General features: G+C 44.8%; 6 protein-coding genes across 14 annotated transcripts; 3 read left to right on the top strand and 3 right to left on the bottom strand.

Annotated features, from left to right (window-relative positions):
• Window positions 1–172: 172 nt before the first annotated feature.
• Window positions 173–2,766, bottom strand: LOC108654920 (uncharacterized). 8 transcript variants are annotated; one of them, XM_018106526.3, is made up of 8 exons: window positions 2,483–2,766; window positions 1,893–2,422; window positions 1,676–1,824; window positions 1,137–1,586; window positions 946–1,047; window positions 768–871; window positions 544–717; window positions 173–487 (listed from the first exon to the last, which is right to left on the bottom strand). In XM_018106526.3, exons 1-8 carry the CDS (start codon window positions 2,598–2,600, stop codon window positions 357–359), a joined length of 1,758 nt encoding a protein of 585 aa, XP_017962015.1. In that variant the 5' UTR covers window positions 2,601–2,766; the 3' UTR covers window positions 173–356. The 8 variants fall into 8 exon arrangements, with proteins under 8 accessions (XP_017962015.1, XP_017962018.1, XP_017962017.1 ...); XM_018106529.3 differs by having other exon boundaries at window positions 544–699; XM_018106528.3 differs by having other exon boundaries at window positions 768–859.
• Window positions 2,708–7,099, bottom strand: LOC108654921 (uncharacterized). The gene is made up of 3 exons (XM_018106531.3): window positions 6,024–7,099; window positions 5,826–5,959; window positions 2,708–5,760 (listed from the first exon to the last, which is right to left on the bottom strand). Exons 1-3 carry the CDS (start codon window positions 6,953–6,955, stop codon window positions 5,567–5,569), a joined length of 1,260 nt encoding a protein of 419 aa, XP_017962020.1. The 5' UTR covers window positions 6,956–7,099; the 3' UTR covers window positions 2,708–5,566.
• LOC108654919 (uncharacterized) lies at window positions 3,459–6,465 on the top strand. The gene is made up of 2 exons (XM_018106525.3): window positions 3,459–4,092; window positions 4,153–6,465. The coding sequence occupies exons 1-2, from the start codon at window positions 3,459–3,461 to the stop codon at window positions 5,316–5,318; spliced, it is 1,800 nt and encodes a 599-aa protein (XP_017962014.1). The 3' UTR covers window positions 5,319–6,465.
• A 48-nt stretch (window positions 7,100–7,147) lies between the features above and the next one.
• Window positions 7,148–7,956, bottom strand: Polr2E (DNA-directed RNA polymerases I, II, and III subunit Rpb5). Its single transcript, XM_018106532.3, has one exon. It carries the CDS (start codon window positions 7,855–7,857, stop codon window positions 7,225–7,227), a length of 633 nt encoding a protein of 210 aa, XP_017962021.1. The 5' UTR covers window positions 7,858–7,956; the 3' UTR covers window positions 7,148–7,224.
• A 4,327-nt stretch (window positions 7,957–12,283) lies between these two features.
• polyph (polyphemus) lies at window positions 12,284–15,777 on the top strand. Of its 2 annotated transcripts, XM_018107016.3 has the most exons (7): window positions 12,284–12,469; window positions 12,533–12,613; window positions 12,701–12,851; window positions 12,931–13,410; window positions 13,465–13,643; window positions 13,714–13,886; window positions 13,951–15,777. In XM_018107016.3, the coding sequence occupies exons 1-7, from the start codon at window positions 12,411–12,413 to the stop codon at window positions 14,217–14,219; spliced, it is 1,392 nt and encodes a 463-aa protein (XP_017962505.1). In that variant the 5' UTR covers window positions 12,284–12,410; the 3' UTR covers window positions 14,220–15,777. The 2 variants fall into 2 exon arrangements, with proteins under 2 accessions (XP_017962505.1, XP_089117131.1); XM_089261005.1 differs by lacking the exon at window positions 12,284–12,469 and having other exon boundaries at window positions 12,533–12,617.
• A 4,676-nt stretch (window positions 15,778–20,453) lies between these two features.
• On the top strand, window positions 20,454–21,192 carry Obp47a (Odorant-binding protein 47a). The gene is made up of 2 exons (XM_018107019.3): window positions 20,454–20,559; window positions 20,625–21,192. Exons 1-2 carry the CDS (start codon window positions 20,509–20,511, stop codon window positions 21,063–21,065), a joined length of 492 nt encoding a protein of 163 aa, XP_017962508.1. The 5' UTR covers window positions 20,454–20,508; the 3' UTR covers window positions 21,066–21,192.
• Window positions 21,193–21,551: the final 359 nt, after the last annotated feature.

The following is a 21,551-nucleotide window of genomic DNA, read 5'->3' as shown; positions in this document are numbered from 1 at the left end:
CTGAAATGTTAACATTGAGTCCGAGTAGCTGCAGTGTGACCACTATTCTGGAAATATCGACGAAATGTAGCACACATAAATATCGATTACAGTCGATTAATACTGTTGCTGTTACTATATTTTCTATTAAACGACCGTTATAGTCTGTGCGCCAGTAAAACGAACATTTACATTTTCCGAGCGTCTATTCAAAGTGTTTTTGACTGCTTATCGAGGGGTGGAGTTTCGTTAACAATTTTGTACAATATGATACTCATTAGTTCTCGATTCAACGAGTTTAACAAGTGCATGCAGACGTTTAAAATATAAATCAAATTATAAATAGTTATATACAATATAAATCCTTGGCTTAGAGGTTAGTTATTTAAATAGTTTCCCATGTAGGAAAGGTCCTCATCCTGTCCACTGTCGCTCTGACGCACAGCCATTGCAGTTTCCACAAGATAATACAGACATTTGTATTTATCGCGCTCCTCGCGACTTAAAGCTGCAAATAATGCCCATTACCATGAGGAGCTTGGGGTAATTGCAATGCCAACGTACCTGAGCGTGGAGGTGTTTCCGGTTGTCTGTTCTCATTCTCTGAGATTGAGACAGTTTCCTCTGGCTCTGGAACACACGAAATGCCGTCATCCGCATTCGAGCTGGTCATAATGGTCGCCTCGGCGCCCAGCATATGATCCAGCAATTGCTGATTGCCTGCAATCGAAGTTGAAGCTGAAGTCAGATAATTTTGTTGAACGAATCGAGTTGACATGCTGACATACCACCACTCTTGACAACCTGTGTGGATACTGAATCACAGCTGACTGCATTGCTGCTGACAGGATTTGTCTTGGTCGTAGTCACTTCTTCGGTGCTGAAAACGGTCCTGCATAGCATTAAGAGCATTAAGGGAGTGGGTAGAGAGCCAGACTCTTTGTTACGGCGCCGAGATGTACTTACTTGATGACACTCTGCCAGTCGTCGGATGTCTCGAAGCGGACTTCTTCCTCGCTGACCTGCTCGCATGACTCGTAGTCGTGGCCGCTCTCCTCGCCCTCCGATCTGTGAATGAGAACGTGCACATTAGAGCCGACCGCCTACAGCAAAGCCCTAATCGAAGCTTATAATTTAAAACTAATGCATGAAGCTACCTAAGCGCCGCCACAAAACCACCAGAGCAATCATCATGTTTAACAAACACTTCTGCTTTGGAAAGATGCACCGACTTCTGTTTTTCTTGCGCTTCGCCTTGTTCTTGACCAATATCCTGCTTAAGAAGTTTGTCTGGTGGCAGAGTATCGGACGTCTTGCTCAACTCGTTCTGACGTTTGCGTCCTCGCTTCCTCGCTGGCTTGTCCTCGTCGAATTCTTTTGACTGCTGCCCATATGGACTATACGACACCATAGAATTGCTAGCGCTGTAGGTGCTGCTGCTGCTGCTCTCACTACTGCTTCCCCTGCTCGTGATACTGGCGGTGCTAACCTCATTTAGAGCTGCCTTGCGCTGTTGGTAGCTCTGTATCTTATCGATTATGGTAGCTTGCAACGAGGAGTGCAGCCTCTGAAAGCCCAGCGGATTGTTTGCGATTGCTTGTTGCCAACTTGTGTTTGGGGAGCAAGTAGGTCAATGATGAAGACAATGCAATCAAATAGGCTACGGAACAATCTACCAGAGCAAGCTGAGTTTTACCTGTAAATCACGCTCTCATCGAACTCCGGCTCCATTTTGACCATCTGGCCGTTGGGCGTGCGCACATATTGATCAAAATTGGTGAGCACATTGGCTATGCCCTCGTGCATTTCAGCGGCACTGTGCACTTCCTCCGTAGCGCCAACAACCTGCACGGGCGACAAGAATATGAAGTGATGTGAAAAACACTCAGATTAACAACAGATAAACAGCTTACTACTTCTGAGGCCGGACTGCCTGTAATTGGATTTGGCGTGCAGTGGAGATTTGAGCCGCTAATCGAGCCTGAAGAGTTGGGGCTTATTTTCTTGCCCCGACGGGAGATGGTGAAATGCAGAGGATCGTTGCCCTCGCGGCGAATCATCTCAGGCAGAATGCGCCGGCGCGCATTGATGAACCAATTGCAGACCTGCAGCACAGTTAAATTGGCCTCTTGCGCCAAGGCGAACTTCTCGGCATCACTGGGATACGCATTGTACCGATGCTCGTAGAGCCAGCGCTTCAAGATCTTGACGGAGTGCTTCGGCAAGTTGCCGCGACGCTTGCGCAGCGAGCCGTTGATATCGATGTGTGTTTCCACGAGCATGTCGTGATAGTTTTGTATTTCCTGCACGGCCTGCTCAGAGTCCTGATCTTCCTCAACAATCTCATCGGCCGAAAGATTGCCTAGTCCGCCCATGGCGTCCGCATGCAGATGGTCCTGGTCGATGCTAGATTCCGAGTTGTACCGTTCACGCCCCGAAACGCCTAAATTAAATTGCGTCAATGCTGGCTCACATTAAGTTTAAGGCATATGTTAGGACTGACCCTCACTTTCCAATAGGTTGGCCTGCACATCCGCTTCGTGCATCATGTCCTGTATATTCCGGCGCACTTGCCGATCCAAAACCAAATCAACTTCATGTTGCTCCGGGGAGATCATCATGATATATACATAAAGCAAGCAAACACCAACAAACAAGCAACAGAAATAAAAAGGAGTACAAACCCAGAATGACTTGCAGCTCCTTAAGAATAGTTTTTTTTTTACACAAAAAAACAAAAACAAAAAAAGATGGGCAATAAATATATCCACTATATATATTTTCAGTTTCCGTATTTTTGTGTTCACAGCACCGGCTTTGAGATTAGACTAACTTTGACTAGACATTTTGTAGCTGCCACAAATTTATCATGGCCTACTGCATAATAATTCATTTTGAAATTTCTCGCCTTCAAAATTTTATGCTATCGAAACGAATCGTTCACCTATCGACAGCACCTCGTATAAGACTTCTTCGCAGACGTGACAGTATAACATGTCAAATTGACATTGCGGACCAGGATTTTTGACAAATCGCTCAATACGCGCGCATAATTCACAAAGCGTAAATACTATAACCGTCACTCGATTTATTATTTTATGTTGAAGTTTTAATGGTTTATTTGGATGGCTTCTAACCTCCCTGGACCAGCTATGCTTGGGTTGCCTGCGGGGCAAAATTAGCTGTATTCGTTAGTATTTGCTGTTGTTGAGACAAACTTTTATTCACTTGTCGCCGTTGCGAGTAATCACTCATCTGCATTATCTTTATATTTACACGAGCTTAGCCACTACAGTTTAGAGTATATTAAAATAGCAATGTTTTGTTTTGCTGCTGTTTTAATTATGTATTTTTTGTGACTTAATATGTACACACTGTCAGTAGCATAAATTTTCACACGCAGCCAACTTCATGTGAGAGCAAAATGTGCGCGCAGCTAACTTCAAGGTGGTCAAAACGTAAATAAAGAATGGTAAACAATGGAAAACAGCGGCGACAAAGTTTCTGTTTTAGATGAACAGCTGTTGTCAAACATAAAAAGCAGTACAGATAAGACCGATAATTATGGCCAGCAAATGGATGTAGAGAATCTGGAAATAGAGCTGAAGACTCCCGTCGAAAATCACGCGGATGGTCATGCCGATCCGCTTCAGGAAACCACTTTAACATCAAATTTTGCTTGGCTCTTTAATGATGAAGACATTCTGCTTAATGATGATGAGCAATTGCCCGATGTGGTTCTGCTGAATCCAGGCAAAAGCCGTGCCAAGCGTGGCCGGCCCCCTCACACCAACAACATCTTTTATTCAAGTAATGGTCGTGTCTGGCACTCGGATATGCAGGCGCCTCCTCAAGAAGAATTGATGGTGCCCAAGCAGATGGCGTGTGGCAAAGGTCCTGCAGGGATAGTTACTAATGCTGTAGAGTCCTGGATGCTGTTGTTCGACGATGACATGCTGCACTTGCTCCTACGCTTGCTCAACGAACGAATACGCCAGCAGCGCTCGCGAAATCCTGCGGAGCGCTTTGTAGATCTCACAGAGCTCCGTTCCTGGCTAGGCTTGAGTTACTTGTGTGGCGTCTTTCGCAATGCACAATATAATGGACCATTGGGTTAGCAATTAGCACATATATAAAATATGCTTACCTTTTATATAACGATTCTTCCAATAGAGGAGCTGTGGACGTTGGAGTTGGGAAATGCAATTTTTCGTGCCACAATGTCGCTGACGCGCTTTGAGTTTATTGCCAATTGCCTCAACTTCCAGGGCGAAAGCAGCTGGAGTGATGCTTTGCGCCTATGGCAGAAGCTGCTCATTAACTGTCGGTCCTATTACGGACCCAGTGGTTGGCTTTGTGTGGATGAGCAGGCTCACTCGGAGAATTTATTTCTGAGCGTATGTTGCGATGCCAAGACGCTCTTCATGACCAATGCCATAGTCAATAAAAAGGAAACGAAGTCCAGCAAGGAGCTGATGCAGCTAATCTGTGACTACAAAACCACAGGCCGTAATATTACGCTGGGCGCGCGCTACGCCAACGTCAGCCAATGCGAGCTATTGCTGGAGTCCAATTTGAGCAGCCTTTGTGCCCTGCCGTCCTGCTCCCTGGACTATCCCAAAGCGTGGTCGGGTGGAGCACTGTCAAGCGGCGCTATGAAACTCACTATGAAATCGGGCGTCGCTGTTCTCGCCTGTGGCTTGAATAGTCAAGTGAATGCTCTGCAAGCACAGCTGCACACTTCCGACAGCTGTATTCATTTCCATGAGCTTTCTAACAGATACAGTACCTCATTTTCGCTTGCGGTTCAAACTAAGCCAGATGTGTTCCTGCAGCTGCTGCATTTGATGCTCAATGTTTCAGCTGTTAATGCGTGGATACTGCTGCGGCTGGCGCCAACTGGCGATGCTAGCATAGATCAACGCGACTTTCAACGTCAGCTGGGACTCTTTTTAACCCAGCAGCGTTTACAGCGGCGCCTGCATCGGCGATCGGCGGCCACAAGTCTCGCAATGCGCTTGCAAATCTGTGAAATTTTGGGCCAATCCAGCCAGCGGCTGCTAAGCGATGCCGCCAACGAAGCCAATCAATCGAATGGAGTGGGGGTCATTAGCTTGTCACGTTCTACGCTACCCGAAGGAGTCGCCCTGGTCAGTCGCTATGGAGACAAGCATCGTCGCTGCAAGCCTTGCGCTCGTAACAAGCGCGAAATCAAAGCGAGATCGCGCTGCCAACAGTGCCAGGCGCATCGCTGTGGTAATCATCTAATCTCACGGTGCTACGAGTGCATGGGTCTGACCACATCACAGGTGCCCGAGGGCAACCTGCGAGACTCTTAAAAATCAAAATTAAATTGCAAAAGCACAGGACAAACAGCTAAAAGCTGCACTATATAATAATAATATTTATGTGAGAAGCTACATATTTTGATAATTTGATTGACGAGATAAATAACATTTATTCAAGTGCTAAACTTATGTGCATATTGCTATATAATGAGTGCAACAGCCTGACCTCTGCTGTTGTCTCATTTTGTGCTCTACAATTACAAACCACGGATGCAACAAAGTGGGGAATACGATTGCCTCTAAAATTTGTACTGGAACGATTTCGTCTTGTACTTGCTGCCCGTCGTACGAGTGTTTGCGGCTGAGTCAAACGGTTCGCTCTGATCAAGGAACAGGCTGAGGAACTGCTCGTTTTGTAGCTCGTTCAATGGCATCTCGAGTTCGCTGCAAGATTTCACGATTTCGGCGCAGGCACGTAGATCCTTACGCAAGTCTGCAAAGTGAAAGCATGTTTAATTTCTATTTTTGCCATTAAGTAAATCAGAGATCAGCGCATACATTGATAGTTGAAGAGCAGGCTGAGGCAATTGGCACACGCACTGCGCTGATTGTGTTGCAAGAATACCTCTATTAGACGGTGCACGGCGTCTATATTGTGCCGGCTCAGGAATGAGGAGCATAACGGACTGGCTCTGAAAGTAATCAATTTGTGAAATTAGGAGCAGCTTGCATTATCATTTGTAAGAGGGTGCGCACCTGCGATCCACCAGTTGTTGCAGCTCCTTGTAGTGTTCGAACAGTTCGCCCGCTGATTTCTGATCGCTAAACCAATCACTGGCGAAACACTGCTTCCACACACAGGCCACAACGAAGATGTCCTTGTGCTCGTGGTGTATGGCGCGAGCGACCTCCATTAGAGAGACGAGAACGGCTTCGCTTTTCTGTGCCAGCGTCTCCTCGACAATGGTACGAAAGGCGACGCGAATCATGCGCCGACCTTCTTCTGTATTGAGGCTTCCGCCATAGCCACGATGCAAGGTCATCAATGCCACATCCGAGTTGCCATTGTGCCACAGAGCAATCGCCTTGAACGGTGCCAAGTCTGAGTATATGGTTGCAAAGGGATGATTCAACTGGCGACAGGTCTCCGCCAGCGATTCCAGCTGCTGCATGCGACCCAAGGAGCTCAAGTACTTTAGGCAGGAGATGAAAACCTCGTTGCAGGGTAACTGCTGCCATCGCACGCATTGCCGAATTAGATAGAGGAAGTCCAGCTTGTTCTTAATCTCCAGCGTGGCCAACAGCAAGTTGTCCAGCTGTGGTTGTGATAGAGATCGTATATCGAGGCCTAGCTGTGGGGAGCGCAGGGCTTTCAGGTCACTCATCATGCCCTTGGACATGAGACCCACGTTCTGGCCAAACGTGCTTCCTCCATAATTGGCCTCCTCGACAGCAGGTTTCATTAGACTCTCGCGCAATTCACCCCATTTCTGTGTCTTACGGTTGACCAGCTCATTGGTGAAGCAATCAATAGCATCCAGTTGAGTGGACGACTTGCGCCGCTGTCGTTGTGATGCTCCCGGCCAGAGAAACGCGCTGAGGTAGTTCTGAAAGCGCTGCAGACCTTTTGGTGAGCCAGGTGCTACTGTTGTTGTGCCGCTGCTGGTCAGGCGCGTTAGCATGGCCATTCCGCAATAGACGCCACTGGCTCAAAATGGGAGACCAGGCACTCACAACAGACTTCGGATTGTATAATTGTATTTTCTGTATTTGTATTTTTTCTTTTCACACGCAGTTGTACCTTGACACTTATCGATATCAATTATCGATAGCTTAGCCTTTAATATATTTACTGCCATTAAAACGTTATATATTTAGAATTTTATGTATTATTTGTATTTCTTTATTAATTTTAATTGGATGAAAAATATATTTGTATTACAGTTATTAGCGCAACTCAGCATACTAATCTATACGATATATATCTGCCCGCTGTCTCAGACGAACGTATAATCTTCACAACTTGACCGCGCTTCAAGCCGAAGTAGCGGGCAACGGGGTCACCTGCCTGGATGCGCATCAACATGTTCTCCTTTAGTTTATATCTGCTGAGTAGTTCTTGTTTGTCCTCCGCTGTCATTACCACATGCTCTGGCACCAGCTCGTGCTCCGTTATATTGATCAGCAGCTCAGACTCCAGAAACTGTTCTAGAATATACTTAGGGGCCATATCCACTAGCGATTGCTTGGCCGAGGGCGTCATGCCGCCCTGCACCACGACGATGGCCCTGTGGATGTTCTCCTCTTGCATGCGGGTGCAGTATGTTTTGATGGTCTTGATGCCAATCTTGGGCTCCTCGGGGAAGAATACAAACATCTGGTCAGTGGGATCGTCATTGTGGGCCACCAACACGATTAAGTCGGACCGCGACGGACGTTTGTCACTCGGCTTGTCGCCAAACATTTCTTTAAACTGCTCCAAAGTCTGGTCCAATTCATCCTGGGTCACAAGGTAGCCTCGGTCGTGGCTCAGTTGCATGATCGTCTTTCGTATACGCCAGAGTTTGTAAGTTTCCGCCTCGTCATCCATTATTTTGGTAGTTTCTATTTAGTTTTTTGTAATTATGCTAAGCACGCCGCTCTAGCGTGAAGTTTTGCCGATTTATTAGTGACCGCACTCGATATATTGCGTGATAAATAAGTGCTGGAGAACGTTCAACGGTCGCGCCTCACCAACACTTTAAGCAACAGGGCCGCGTTGCGCGCGCTCTAGCAAAATTTCAAAAAAGCAGGATGAGCTTAGTTAGTTATCAAGTCGCGTATTGTCTGTCATTATCGACTATGCTGACGTGTTGACACCGCATAAAGTACACACTGTGTTGCCTTTAATATTTTACGTGCACAATTTAATTATGTAGCAGACGCATTACAATAGATGTTCATGCAGCTGTTTTATTCCTCTACATGCCTATACACTAGTATCAAGAAAGAAGACTTGAGCTCAGCGGGCGTGATGCCCAGCATTTCAGGAGTAACATTTCAATTATGTACAGGGTATCTTATGGCAGCTTCGAAGGCGGAGAATTGATAAGGGGCTTAAAATAATTTGAAATATCATCGTATGACTTTCGCATTGGGGTTTCCTGAGCTCACGTCCTATGTCAACGCGAATGACTGACAGTTTATCTAATAGAAAATTTTCTGCACGTTGAGTTTTTAAGACACACATAGTTTCCCCCCATTGACAAATTGTGCGGAAAATGTGAAAATGGATATGAATATTCATGAATTTTGCATTTTTAATAGCAGTGCATATGATATTGCATCTAACCAGTGTTGCCTGCTGTTGAGCTCCAAAATAAGTTGGCTTGTCGATAAATGTAGGCTAAAAGAGGCAAACAAGGAAAAACCTCCGAAAAGTAAAGAAAATTTTATTAGTTTACACAAAAGTACAATATTTCTTCTAAGTATTCACTTCACTTTATTGCACTGCACGACTGACTGACCTCACCATGCTTGGACGACTGAAGAAATGCTGCGCTGCTGCCTTTTATATAGGGCGACTTTCACTCAGACGCTAAGGCACACTCAGATGTTGAGCCCGACGGCAGGTAGGGATCGTTGTAGTCGTGCTTAAAGAGACCAATGGGAACACTCTCTGCGACTACAAGCATTCTAACTTCGTTTTACTCAAATATTAATACCAAATGAGTACTGCTGCATACATATACACAACTTAAATGATCGCATGTTGTTCTTCTTTGTCAGAGAGACAGATGGAGAGACAGACAGAGAGAACTATATACAGACAGACATACGGATATATACATACATGTATAGGCAATCAAACGTGTATAGTAGTAAAATCAGATTACCTCATTACACTGTTTTTGTATATGTATGCTTAATAGGGCTAAATGTTGATATGATAAAGAGCTTTTTAACATAATAACATAATATCAATAATTATTAGATGGCGTAGACAGAGGTTTCTTCTGTTCTATAGTTCTCTTAAGGACTAGGACTTCTGCATACTATGCCTCAGTTTTTGACTATTCTATACTCCTTTTCAAAGGATTTATTGTCAGTAGGCTATACGACGTTTAAATAGGTTAGATCCAGCCGAAAATGGGCTAAGCTGGCAACACTGCCTTTAACATCAGCAACAAAATAACGAGAGCAAAGAAGTTCTAATGCATTTAAGCCACTTTGACCATATGGTTGCCAACGCACAGAAAACAATAAGCTTTTCTATATATACCAATGTACATATATATAGTATAAAGGTTTGCAAGAAATTCAAATCTAATAAAAATCCACTTTGTGAAAGTATGAAAAATGACGATGAATTTCATTATAAATGCAAAAATTATTGTGGGCAACGAGATAAAAGGGCTGCTAAGCGCGCCCTGTGGCCGCGTCGTCATCATCGTCATCTTCTTTATCAGCATCAGCGCTGGACAGCTTCAGTAAATCTGATCAAAATCATTGATGCGCAAAGCATGAGGAAGTAGCTGCAGCGAAACGTGGGGCTTGGGTGCGTGGAGCGCGAACGTCGAACGTGGTGCATCTTTCAGTCGCGCAAAGTTTCAGCTAAGCTGTTGATAACATTGATGATAATAGCGGGAGGAGTGCGGGAGCTCTGTGGGGAAGGAGAAAGATAACCGCAGCGATAATAGGTGAAGCCACAGTCAGGTAAACCGTAGCCAACGATGGGGCGAGAGAGATAGAGGACAGCAGTTGAGGTGCGTGCGCTGCATTAAGAAATTTTGCTTTGAGGTAAAATTTATTTTGATGCCCTGCACAATGGATCCACGCCAACTTATTATTTAAACTTACTATTAAAAGTATTTTATTACCCATCAAACTTCCCTTAATAATATTGATTAGAATTATTTAGGAATTAGGTTAATTGAAAACTCATTGCGGTCACAAAATGTGTGATTCAATATTTGATAGAGAGAGTATCTTCGAGTCGACTCCATTTGCTCCTACGCCCGTTCGTTTTGCTTCAGCGACAGTAGGTGATGAGGGCAGAATAATTTCATAGGATTGAACGTGGCGAAGAATGCATAATTATTAGCGTCTGTGTCCATTGACATTGAGCTAGGCAAATTATGGCAACTGTCGCGGCGGATCCGCTGAAGGAAAAAAAAGAGAGAAAAAACAAACATAATCTAAGCGCTTCAGTGTTCCAGCCCGCTCTGCTTCCATCCATCTGTTTGGATTCGGAACTGGCACGCAATTATTTGTATAGGAATTTAAATTGAATGTCAGTCTGTTTGTCTCCGTAGAAAAAACAGCAACGACAGACAGACAGACAGACACTCCAGCACATTGGCAGAGCAAGACTCGAGCGAGGAGAGTCGAAGTCGAAGTCATCTGCGAGACTCCTTGGAGCACACATATGTGTGTGGGCGGGTGAGTGTGCGTGTGTGTGCGCGAGTATGTGTAGAAGATGTTCTCCTGTTTCGTCTGCTGTAAAATTCCAAATTTGTTTTATTTGATTTCTGTGCTGCTGCTACTGCTGCTGCTGCTTCGCTCGTTTTCTTGCTCTGCTGCTGCATATTTCCCTTTTTATGCAAAATATATGCTATAAATGCCACGCCCACCCACCTACGTCTCGCCCAATCTGCCGCCTGGGCCGCCTTTATTTGAATATCGTGTCACATGTCGCACGCAGTTAGTAGTTGCCGCCTGTCCGCCGTCCGTCGCCCGCTGTCCGTACGTCCCATTCCGTTCCGTTCCGTTCCGTTCGTTGTTATTGTAATTGTTGTGAATGTCGCCAGCGACAATATCACATTTGCATATTTTTGTGCAAACACACGGCGACCCCTGCTCTCCTTCCAGCCTCTCTCAGACTCAGCAGCAGCCTGGCCCCTACGCCATGGTCCGCCCACTCCATGTGCGCCTCCCTGTGTGCATTTTTACTTAATTTTATTTGTATTGGATTTGCGCTGATGTCTCCTTGAAGCCCACTTCTGCAAACTGCTGCTGCTGCTGGCGCTTTAGCTGTCGCTGCTGATACTGCTGCTGCGGCGTTTTGGAATTTTGCAATTTTCACAATAAATTTTAATTCAATTTACTGTTAAGTTCACACAACTAAAAGCGGACGCGGAAGTGCACATTCTGGCATGACAATCGTCCTCCTCTCGGCAGCTCCAACTCCCGACATCCTGCATCCTGCAGCTGGAATTGAAATTTGAGAGCTGCAGAGCTGGTTATCTAGATACAAGATACAGTGCAAGCTGCCATTGTGAAACCCTTTAGCTTGTCGCTAAGCCAGCAACTACAATTGATCTTGACGAAAGTCAATCTCTGCTTGAATGAACTTTCTGATTTGCTCTCTTCTCTGTGCTCTATCAGTTCTTCACCCTGGTAATGTACTGTACTGTATTGATAGAAAAGAACAGAAATATTAATGCATCTTAAGAATAGATGTGATATATACTTAAACTGTCATCAAGTTGGACTGATCCACCACTTCGACTCATCCCTTTGACTTTCTCTTCAAGACAACTGCCTGCCTAACGAAAACATTGTATGATATACTTAGATGTGGTCTCAATCTTTCCTTCTTAGTGTCTCTATGCGTCAGCTTCTTTCTCCATTCTTTCATATGTCTTACGTAAAGCAAATCGTTTGAAGATGCTTAGTTAGATTGTTGTCTTCCCCCCTCTCTCTTTTATAATTTATGCCTTTGTATAACTTGATACAGTTCTGCTGTAGCCGGTAAGTACCGTAATGTTGCTTTGCAAACTATTGTAAGTTGTGTGCTCTGGCTCTGGCTCTGGATTCGGCTATGTCTGCCTCTGTATTCGCTTCTGCCTTAAACTCTGCCCTTGCCTCTGCTTCTGAATTGGCAAATGTCGCTGGCTACGCTGCAGAGTATGCAATAATTTGCGCATATTATGGTAATGGCCGTCGCGCATGTGCAGCAGTTGGGACTTTGATTGTGGAGCTAAGCTCACTGATTAGCTTAAAGTGAATTGAATGTGTGCGGGGCGGTGGGGCTGGGGTGGGGTCTGAGCAGAGACGACACTTTCGACTACAGACTACACTCATTTGAATTTGTTATCAAAATTTGTTATTCACCATTGGTTTAGTTTTACGGGTTTCGTACGGCTCAGATAATTGGCTCCAATGGCCAAACCAGGGCAGCCGGACTCGGAGGGACCCCAGCCGCCAGCGCCGTCTATTCTGTGAGTAGTTGTTGGGTTTCGCGAAGAGCTCGGCCTTAATTAAATCTTGAAACGTGCCTGCAGCGGCTTACCGAACAGCCCGTCTAGATCATCGCTTTACATCTACAATCCCTACGAGAAACGCACTGTTGAGGTACCCCTAACGTAAGTGACTCGTCGGGAAGCGTTGCCCGTTAAGAATCGAGAATTTAGCAGCTAGCACTGGTGCTGATTCAACATCTGATCCCACAGCAACTTTGATGCATTTGTCTCGCTGCTGAAGTGCGTGGTTGGCACCGGCATTCTGGCCATGCCGCTGGCCATGCGCTACGCTGGCATCGTGTCCGGCGTGCTGCTCTCCGTTCTGTTAATGGTCCTCCTTACCTACTGCATTCACTTGCTGGTGAGTCTCTGCAGTTGCCTGCCCTGCTGCCCTTGCGCGGTCCAAATCGCAATTATTTGCATTTAGCCTTCCCAAACAGATCACTGGCATGACAGAGTGCTGTCGACGCATCCACGTGCCGCAGGTGTCCATGCCACAGGCCGTGCAGATTGCTTACGAACTGGGGCCGGCCTGTGTGCATTGCTTTGCCCGCGCCGCCGGCATTTCGACCAGCTGTGTTTTGGTTTTTGGCCAGTTTGGCCTCTGCTGCGTTTACATTGTGTTTGTCTCAAAGAACTTTAAGGAAATCGGCGACTTCTACTTCAAGGACTACCACGAGCGCTACTACGTTCTCGGCGTCTGTATGCTGCAGCTGCCCTTCTTTATGATACGTAAACTGAAGTTTTTGGTTCCGCTGAACCTCGTCTCGAATATTCTGCTCTATGCCGGATTCTTGTGCATCATGTATTACTTGTTTCAGGGCCTGCCCAGCTTACAGGATCGCGAAATGTTCAAGCCACCCCAGGACTATATGATGTTCTTCGGCATCGCCGCCTTCTCCCTCACAGCCGTCGGCTCAGTGCGTACAACAGAGAATCTTTCCTAATTGACTCTAAATAACGTATACGTCTAGATGCTGGTCGTGGAGGCCAACATGGCACATCCAGAGAGCTACCTGGGTTTTTTTGGTGTCCTCAATCTAGCCGTCTTCTTCATACTTTGCTCGAATCTTTTTTTTGGAATCATGGGCTATTGGCGTTATGGCGAGCAAGTGGAGGCTAGTATTACGCTCAATATTCCACAGAGCGAAGTGTAAGTGGCTGTCCCATTCCACAGATATAATACCTATTCTGCTGCTTAACTCCTCCTCTTCTCTTGCAAGTCTCTCACAGTTCATCAAGGTGGCCATCGCGTGTGGCATTTTCTTGAGTTACCCGTTGAACGGGTTCGTGTTCATAACTATTGTCTTCAGCGACTACGGCGATAATGCAGTTGAGCACAAGTGCCGTACTACGGCGGAGATTTTAGTTCGCCTCTCGTTCCTTCTCCTAACAGGTAGGTGCAGCAGTAGAAGGTCCGACTTTTCACATCATCTTCTTCCTGTTTTTCCCTCTTGCAGGTATCGTGGCTGCTGTGGTGCCCAATCTAGCAGCCCTGACCGAGCTGGAAGGCGCATTTTCCCTCTGCAATTTAAACCTGCTCTGTCCTGCGCTGATCGACATATTTGTGAACTATGAGACGGGCTATGGTCGTCTACGCTGGAAGCTCATACGCGACATTCTCCTAATAATAATCGGCGTTGTCTTCGGCGTTGTGGGCTGCACTGTGGCCATACAGCAGCTGGTGGCTGATCTGTCGGCAAAGCCTCCTGGGCACGGCGAAAGCTGACGACGCCAACTTCCGCCCGCTGCACTTAACAGTTAAACCCTTGGCTATCTATTTAAGCAGGCTTTACATTTACATTATTTGCAGCAGTTGTTGCTGCTGCTGCTGCTGCTGGTGCTGCTGTTGCTACTGCTGTTAGTTGTCTGCTAAGCTTTGTTGAGTTTTAATTAATTGCCCGGGCAAGTGTTTAGTCGGCTGTTGTTCATCCCAGCTAAGCCAGTGACCAGGATTTGTGTATGTTCGACTAGAATTTGCTGCCACTTCAGATGCTCTACGTTTTCCGTAAATCGCTATCTTTGTGTTATAACAGATAGTTTAAATATCGTAAATTATTGGCTAGTTGAAATTAATGTTATAATAGATGACGATAGTCTAGTAGGTATACTTGAGTGAGTGGAATAGATTCGTAGATCTGTGAAACGTATGTGTAGGGTATTTCAGAGTCGGGCATTCACACTTTACATATGATATCGATTGTTGGTGGCATTAATTAGGCGCTGCCCCGGCTGCACGTAAGCTGATCAACTGCGCAAATCATTTTAAATGAAACGAGCTGTAATCAAATGCAGTCAGTCAGTCAGGCAGACAGACGGACAGAAGGCCACGGACAGACGACAGCCACAACAATTGCGCCGAGTCCTTTGCGATTCTAAAATTGAATTCCTTGCCTCAGCGGAGCCCAAACACAGAACTTGCTTGCCAAAGTTCGTTGGTAGCTGTTGTGGCCCCAGCACAATAAACTAAAAGACAAATACAAATACAAACACAAATGCGCCGAGACGTCCTGCCGTTCCATTGCCGGCTACCCAGCTACAGCAAATATATACAAACATACATATATAAATAGGCATAGCTAAAGCAACTGCAACTGCAACGGCAACTGCCGACGTCGACGCCGACGCCGAAACCGATGCTGATGCTGATGCCGATGCCGACGCCGACGCCGACGCCGACGCCGACGCCGACTGTTGACTGTGGCAGTGTAAATAGCAAAATACAATAAAAAAAAAAACACAAATAAAAAATAGTAAAACAAAAAGAATGCAAGTAGAAAAGGCATGATGCGAAAATAGTAAAGCAGCTCCTCAAGGAACTGCACGACGACGATTGCGACCACTGCAGCAAACACACAAAACACAATTTCCATTCTTCAAATAGGAATACAAAACGACAACAAAATAAACGAACGAATAAAAAGAAGGAAGAAATCTTGCAACTGCCTGCGACAGGGCTCGCGTAGAAGAAGGGGGCAAAAAAGGAAGAATGAGAGAGGGAGAGGGAGCGCAACAAAGGCCGAGGCTGTTGTCCTCGGGCATGATTTTTGCAGACATGTTGCTTAAAACTTAATTTACAATCGCTGCGCAGTGGCCCTTCTCAGCCAGCCAGAGAAAATCAGCTAAGCAAGCGCCAACCAAAATGAGATCCAGCCTAGGCTGAGGCTGTACGACACAGCTGCGACCAGGATACCAAAATTTGCTAGCGGCGGCCCGTTACAAATAATTTTCGTATATAATTTCGTGGGGCTTTGCCCACAGAAGAGAAAAAAAAACTGAAATGGCAAGTAGTAGGTTTCTTTTGCCTGGTTGTCAGTACAGCATCATGTTAGTGTCATTATCAAACAATTGCGCGCTGCGAAGTCAGCTAAAGAATGCCACAGTGAGTCAGTCAGCCAGTCGGCCAGACAGCCAGACAGACAGTTTGCACTGTCTTCTACTTCGTTTACGTCACTGGGATCTCTCACATGGCCGTCGGTAAGTTGTCGCGCTGTCTCACATGGCGGCCCGCAAACAATGCGTGCCACAACTTCATTTTGTGGAGAGTTTTGGAGTTGTGGAGCTGTAGAAGCTAGAGCCCCGCCAGCATATACTCGTCTACTATGTGACAGCCTTTCGTTTCGCAAATGGAAAAATTCCAATTTTAATGCAATTATTCGAGAACAGAATAGGACAATATGTACACAAATTGCGACATTCGTAGATATCTAAGCACTCATTTGCTTGATTGCATTTTAAAACGCTTAGTATTTAAATATGTGTGCTGCAACACAAAGTCAGAGCTACATGAGAAAAGGGCATACGGAGAGAAGTAGGAATAAATGTACTTTTGATCCCGTTACACAGCCGCTGCAGACACTGCATTCAGTGTTGCCTACTCTTCAGCGCCAAATGAAAGCCAAGCATATATGTGTATTTCATATAAATATAGCTAATAATAGCTATAATTCCCACAAGGCTCTATGTCACGTTCGATATTTCTTCAACGCGAAAACAGGCTGAAAATCGCCAAATTGGCAAATCTGATGGAAGGCTGAGCGTAGGAAGAATGGATAATTGGGCGCAGGAGTAGAAAGGATCAGTTATGCGCGGACGACAGAGTCAGACGGTCGGTTGTTTTAGTGCTCAGTTTTGTATGTAAAGCAGATACCGAAAGTGTTTTTTTTTTTCTCTTTTTTTTCTGTAAATTCATATTCGCTTCGTATAAATCAATCAATTTTCAAATACGTGGTCTTTGTGTTTAATAGTGAAAGCCTCTCATTCGCATTAGTGCCGTGTTTAAGTAAATGAATTTATTTGCAATGTGATTATCGAGCTGGTGAAAAATCTCAGTGCTTCTGATCCCGTTATATTTCAGTCTAGTGTGAGTGTGAAAGCTAGTGCCGAAATGAGAAATGTCTCGTCGATTGTTCTAGACGGTCGTTCGTTTTGGCGGTCAGTTTTACACATTGCTTTGAGAGTCGGTCGCGAATGTTGCTCTCTTCGTGTTTATGTGTTAGTTTTGTGATCTTAGTTGCGCATATATGCATATGTATTGCTTTGCAAATAGTGTAAAGGCGAAATTGCCCGCTCTTTTTTTTTTTTTTTCTTTTTTTCTTATGTGAATTGGCGCGCAGCTTGGCGGTCAAATGCTGTGAGTGTGTTCTACCTGCGCTGCGTGTTACGCGGAAAGCTTTCTCGCAAAAAGTGAATGCTGTAAATCGTGAATGCTGTAAATGTTTGTGCTCTAATGAAAAGCTGTTTAAAATTTGGTAAGCATCATCTTGCAGTTCTACATTTACATATTTATGCTTTTTCTATATAAATAAAATATATATAGAGAGTGAGAGTATTAGTGTGAATGTGAAAGCTATTGCCGAAATGAGAAATGTCTCGTCGATTGTTCTAGACGGTCGTTCGTTTTGGCGGTCAGTTTTACACATTGCTTTGAGAGTCGGTCGCGAATGTTGCTCTCTTCGTGTGTATGTGTTAGTTTTGTGATCTTAGTTGCGCATATACATGCATATGTATTGCTTTGCAAATAGTGTAAAGGCGAAATTGCCCGCTCTTTTTTTTTTTTTTTTTTTTTTTCTTTTTTTCTTATGTGAATTGGCGCGCAGCTTGGCGGTCAAGTGCTGTGAGTGTGTTTCAGCTGCGCTGCGTGTTACGCGGAAAGCTTTCTCGCAAAAAGTGAATGCTGTAAATCGGAGAGCAGTTACAAAATGAAAGTATAATATATAATGAAATACGGCTGCATTATGCGTGTGCTTGAGTATGTTTGTGCTCCAATGAAAAGCTGTTTAAAATTTGGTAAGCATCATTTGCAGTTCTACATTTACATACTTATGCTTTTTCTTTATAAATAAAATATATTTGTTTGAACTACATCTTTGTAGAGATAAATCTTAGTAAAAGGGTATTTTTGATTCGACTCTCGTTTAGTCAGATATTTGTTCTAAATCCAATACTTCCACTTAACAAAGAGAAACGTACGAAAAAATAAAGCTGGAAAATTCAATGAACAAAGGGAAAAGTCAGTCTAACACTTATTGCCATGCATGTAGTTCTACGCCCCCAACCCTTCATTACTGCTAAATAAGTATTTATATATGTGGTTACCTCACGCTTTGTCAACCGACTTTGGCACGTTTCATTTTTGCCTTCCAACATTTATTTGCTTGGCTTGCAAGGCCACGTCGACGTTCCGTTGATGTCTGATGTCTGATGCCTGATACCCGATGCCTTGTGCTGAGGCATGTCATACTTGCTCGTATTTGGTTTGGCCACACATTCTATGGCTGTGTGGGATTTGGCTTTGGTTTGCTTCGTTCTTGATTTCAGTCTCCGACAAGTGAAAGCGCCTAAATGCGGCTGAGGATGTGTTTTGCATGCTGAGGGGATTTTAAATTACACACAACGTTCCAACAATGGTCAAAAATGGTTGGGGAGAAGTAAATTAAATTGAAAGCGCCGCAGAAAATTGTCACAGTGCAGAGAAAGAGAGAATCTTAGAGTTATTTGAAGTATTTACTTATTTATTTCTTATTCAATGAAATTTACTTGAGAATTTTCCAAGCAGCAGCAGAAAGAAACTGCCTCGAGTCACATACTCGCTGTATTCCTTTTTAGCTATTTTCCATTTTTTTTTTTTCATTTTTTTTTCCCCTTATTTATTTATTTATTTTTATTTTATTTTATTTTATCTATTTTTTTTTTGACTGAAGAGTGGAGAGGGGCTGGACATGTGCAATTTGAATTGTGCAGGCTATCCGAGCTCTCGGGGTCTACTGACATGGAGTAATGCTGGTATGCAAGCTTGAATCGCTGGATTTGCTCACAGTCATTCATCTTGACGAGTTTGTCTCTGGCATTTGCTTTTGTTTTGCGGCATGCGAATTGTAGATTTTTCAACCAAAATGCTTTGGCATTAGACTATCAGGAGATAATGCAAATACAAAAGGGCGCGCAGAGAAGGCTTTACCCAGAATACCAAACAACCGGTCAACAATGTGCCCGAGCATAAGATGGCATTATGCAACAAATATGTGCAGAGCGTAATGGATACAAAACAAGAGAACGGGATGGCGGGCAACCCTGGTCCAGGTCCAGGTCCAGGTCCAAGGCTCGTGCCTTGCGGCCAAGCTGGGGTAGATCGTTGTGGCTAACACATTAGAATGACTTCGAGCGGTGCAAAACTGTATTGAATTTCAGAGCTTACAAAAACGGTTGCAGAGCCAGAGCAGTCGGAAAATCACTTTACTCAATGTGGACGGTATGGACTGTATGCACTGGTGCCCTGTTAACTTATTTGCATCGCCGAGGGGCAGTGGGTAGGCAGGCAGACATGTGCATGTGCACGTGCATCTTAAAGATATATTGTAACAAAAACTGCTCGCAATTACCAACTACAGTGGCAGGAACAAAGAGGAAATTAACTGGGCACGCAACTAATTAAGTGTGTGAATTCCAATCAACTCGAGGCAACTCTTGCAGCTCTGGCTGCTCTCGGTCCTGCCTATCTCTCTCTCGTCATGGGCTGTTTGTTGCCTCGTCTAATGAACAAACTAATTGCAACGGCAACTGCAAAAGTAATCAAAGTGGCAGTCAGTACCAAACCCAAGTCTCGACTCTCGACTCTCGACTCTCAACTCTCGAGTCTCGAGCAAAACGGCAATAATAACAAAACTTTGTTGAAGAATTTTGAGAATGTTGCACAAATATGCGCAAAATGCAAGAAAATATGCTTGGACGGCCCCGCCTCACATACACAAATTCAACAGGGAGACGCACAGTGCAGGGAGGAGGGCTGGGAGAGAGTCAGAGAAAAACTGAGCTGAAGTGTTGTTGCTGCCGGCTTATATCAATAATTGCCAAAAGCAAATTGGAAAAGTTATGCGCCTGCAGTTAATGCGACCAGCGGAAATAGTCGTAGCCCATAACAGCAGCAGCAGCAGCAGCAGCAGTCAGACTAAGCGGAAGTACCGCAATGCACTCACATATACATATAGAAACATACATATGCATGCACATATTATCCGCAGATATGTATATAAATACCTACTATTCTCTTACATAATAAGCTTTAATTTGCTCAATATATACAATATATAGATATACATATATGCTGTGTAGATACGATATACTTGGCTGTAGACAGTAAGGGTATTCCAGGTGCGTTGCACACCAACTGCAATCGCAGCAACTCACGTTTTGTTTTAATTTTTTTTGGCCACTTTTTTTTGGGAAACTTTGTGAAGCCGCTCTCGAAGTATCGACATTGGCATCAATTTAATTTTGGGTTCCTTCGACTACTTTGCATTATTAAAACTGCGGGCTAAACTTTTCGAGCAGCAAACTTGGAACATTTCTGGCAATGGCAATGAAAGCAAATGCTCGGCAAAGCGGTTTATGCGGCTCATTGAATTGATATTCGCAATTAGATCTAGATCTAATGACATGATAAAACAAATGGCTGAATCTGGACTATATAAACGAGGTTGTGGGATTTTGCAGTTATCAGTTGTGATTCAGCAATTACTATGAGTATTTCGTACCTGCTAGCTGTACTTTGTTTCCTTGTCGGCGCGGAGGTTTGTAGGGCACTGAAAGGCGATAGTGAGTTGTGCTGAAATGTTTCTGTTTTACTCTTTGCTAGTCTCGATATGCCAAAGTTGAGGCGAATCTGGCACTGACTGTGATCGAGGATACTCCCCGTCAGTTTAGCGCGGATCAGGTGCGCCTCTGTGCCCAGCAGACGGAGCTGTCCTTGAATGAGCTGCTCCAGTTTCATGCCAACAATGCCACAAATGTCACTGAGGCCACTCAATGCTTCACGCATTGCCTCTACGAGCAGATGGGTCTGATGCACGACGGTGTCTTTGTGGAGCAGGACTTGGTTGGTCATCTGTCGGACGCAATCAATCCCAGCTGGTGGCCACAACGCGCCTGTCATTCACTTCGCGGCGCCAACAAGTGCGAAACTGCCCACATGATTCATCAATGCATTCAGCAGGTCCAGTCTGAGAAAAACAACTTGAACAACGGCAAGGCTGAGGCAACTGCGAGCCCCGTTAAAGAATCGAATCGAATGCTATAAATTGAGCCAGTTGCTTGTGGATATGCACAATTATTAACACTTTTATATATTAGATGGTGCTGGTCTACGTTCTATGCTAAGTCCTTAATACCCGCACATTTTATTAAACCATATGGCAAATACAAAAGATTGTTTCCAATGATGCATTTTGGCTGCTGCTGTCCTTCCTTTCGTCTACTTAAGGGTAAGCTGGCAACTCAACGTGCTCCATGTGACAGTGTGCTGGCTGTCGGCTGCTTGCACTTCGCCTTAGTCAAAATCCTGATTCGGAGTCAGCAGTTTGCGTTTGGCATCTATTAGGGGGGAGCACTGGATAGTTGAAGGCAAAGTTCTAATGCTCTTAACGCTTATGTCTAACCACCCGCTTATTGATGTGCTAAAATGTGTGTGTGCATACACATAGATAAGGATCAATGTGAGTGTGTGTGTGCGGGTGGGTGTTGCTGGGATTTGCTTCTACTTCCTGTCGGTCGTCGCCACTGCCAG

The sequence above is a fragment of the Drosophila navojoa genome, chromosome 5 (genome assembly GCF_054131105.1).
Source record: "Drosophila navojoa isolate 15081-1374.11 chromosome 5, UAZ_NAV_1.0, whole genome shotgun sequence".
Lineage (NCBI taxonomy): Eukaryota > Metazoa > Arthropoda > Insecta > Diptera > Drosophilidae > Drosophila > Drosophila navojoa.
This window is presented reverse-complemented; position numbering and strand designations above follow the sequence as displayed.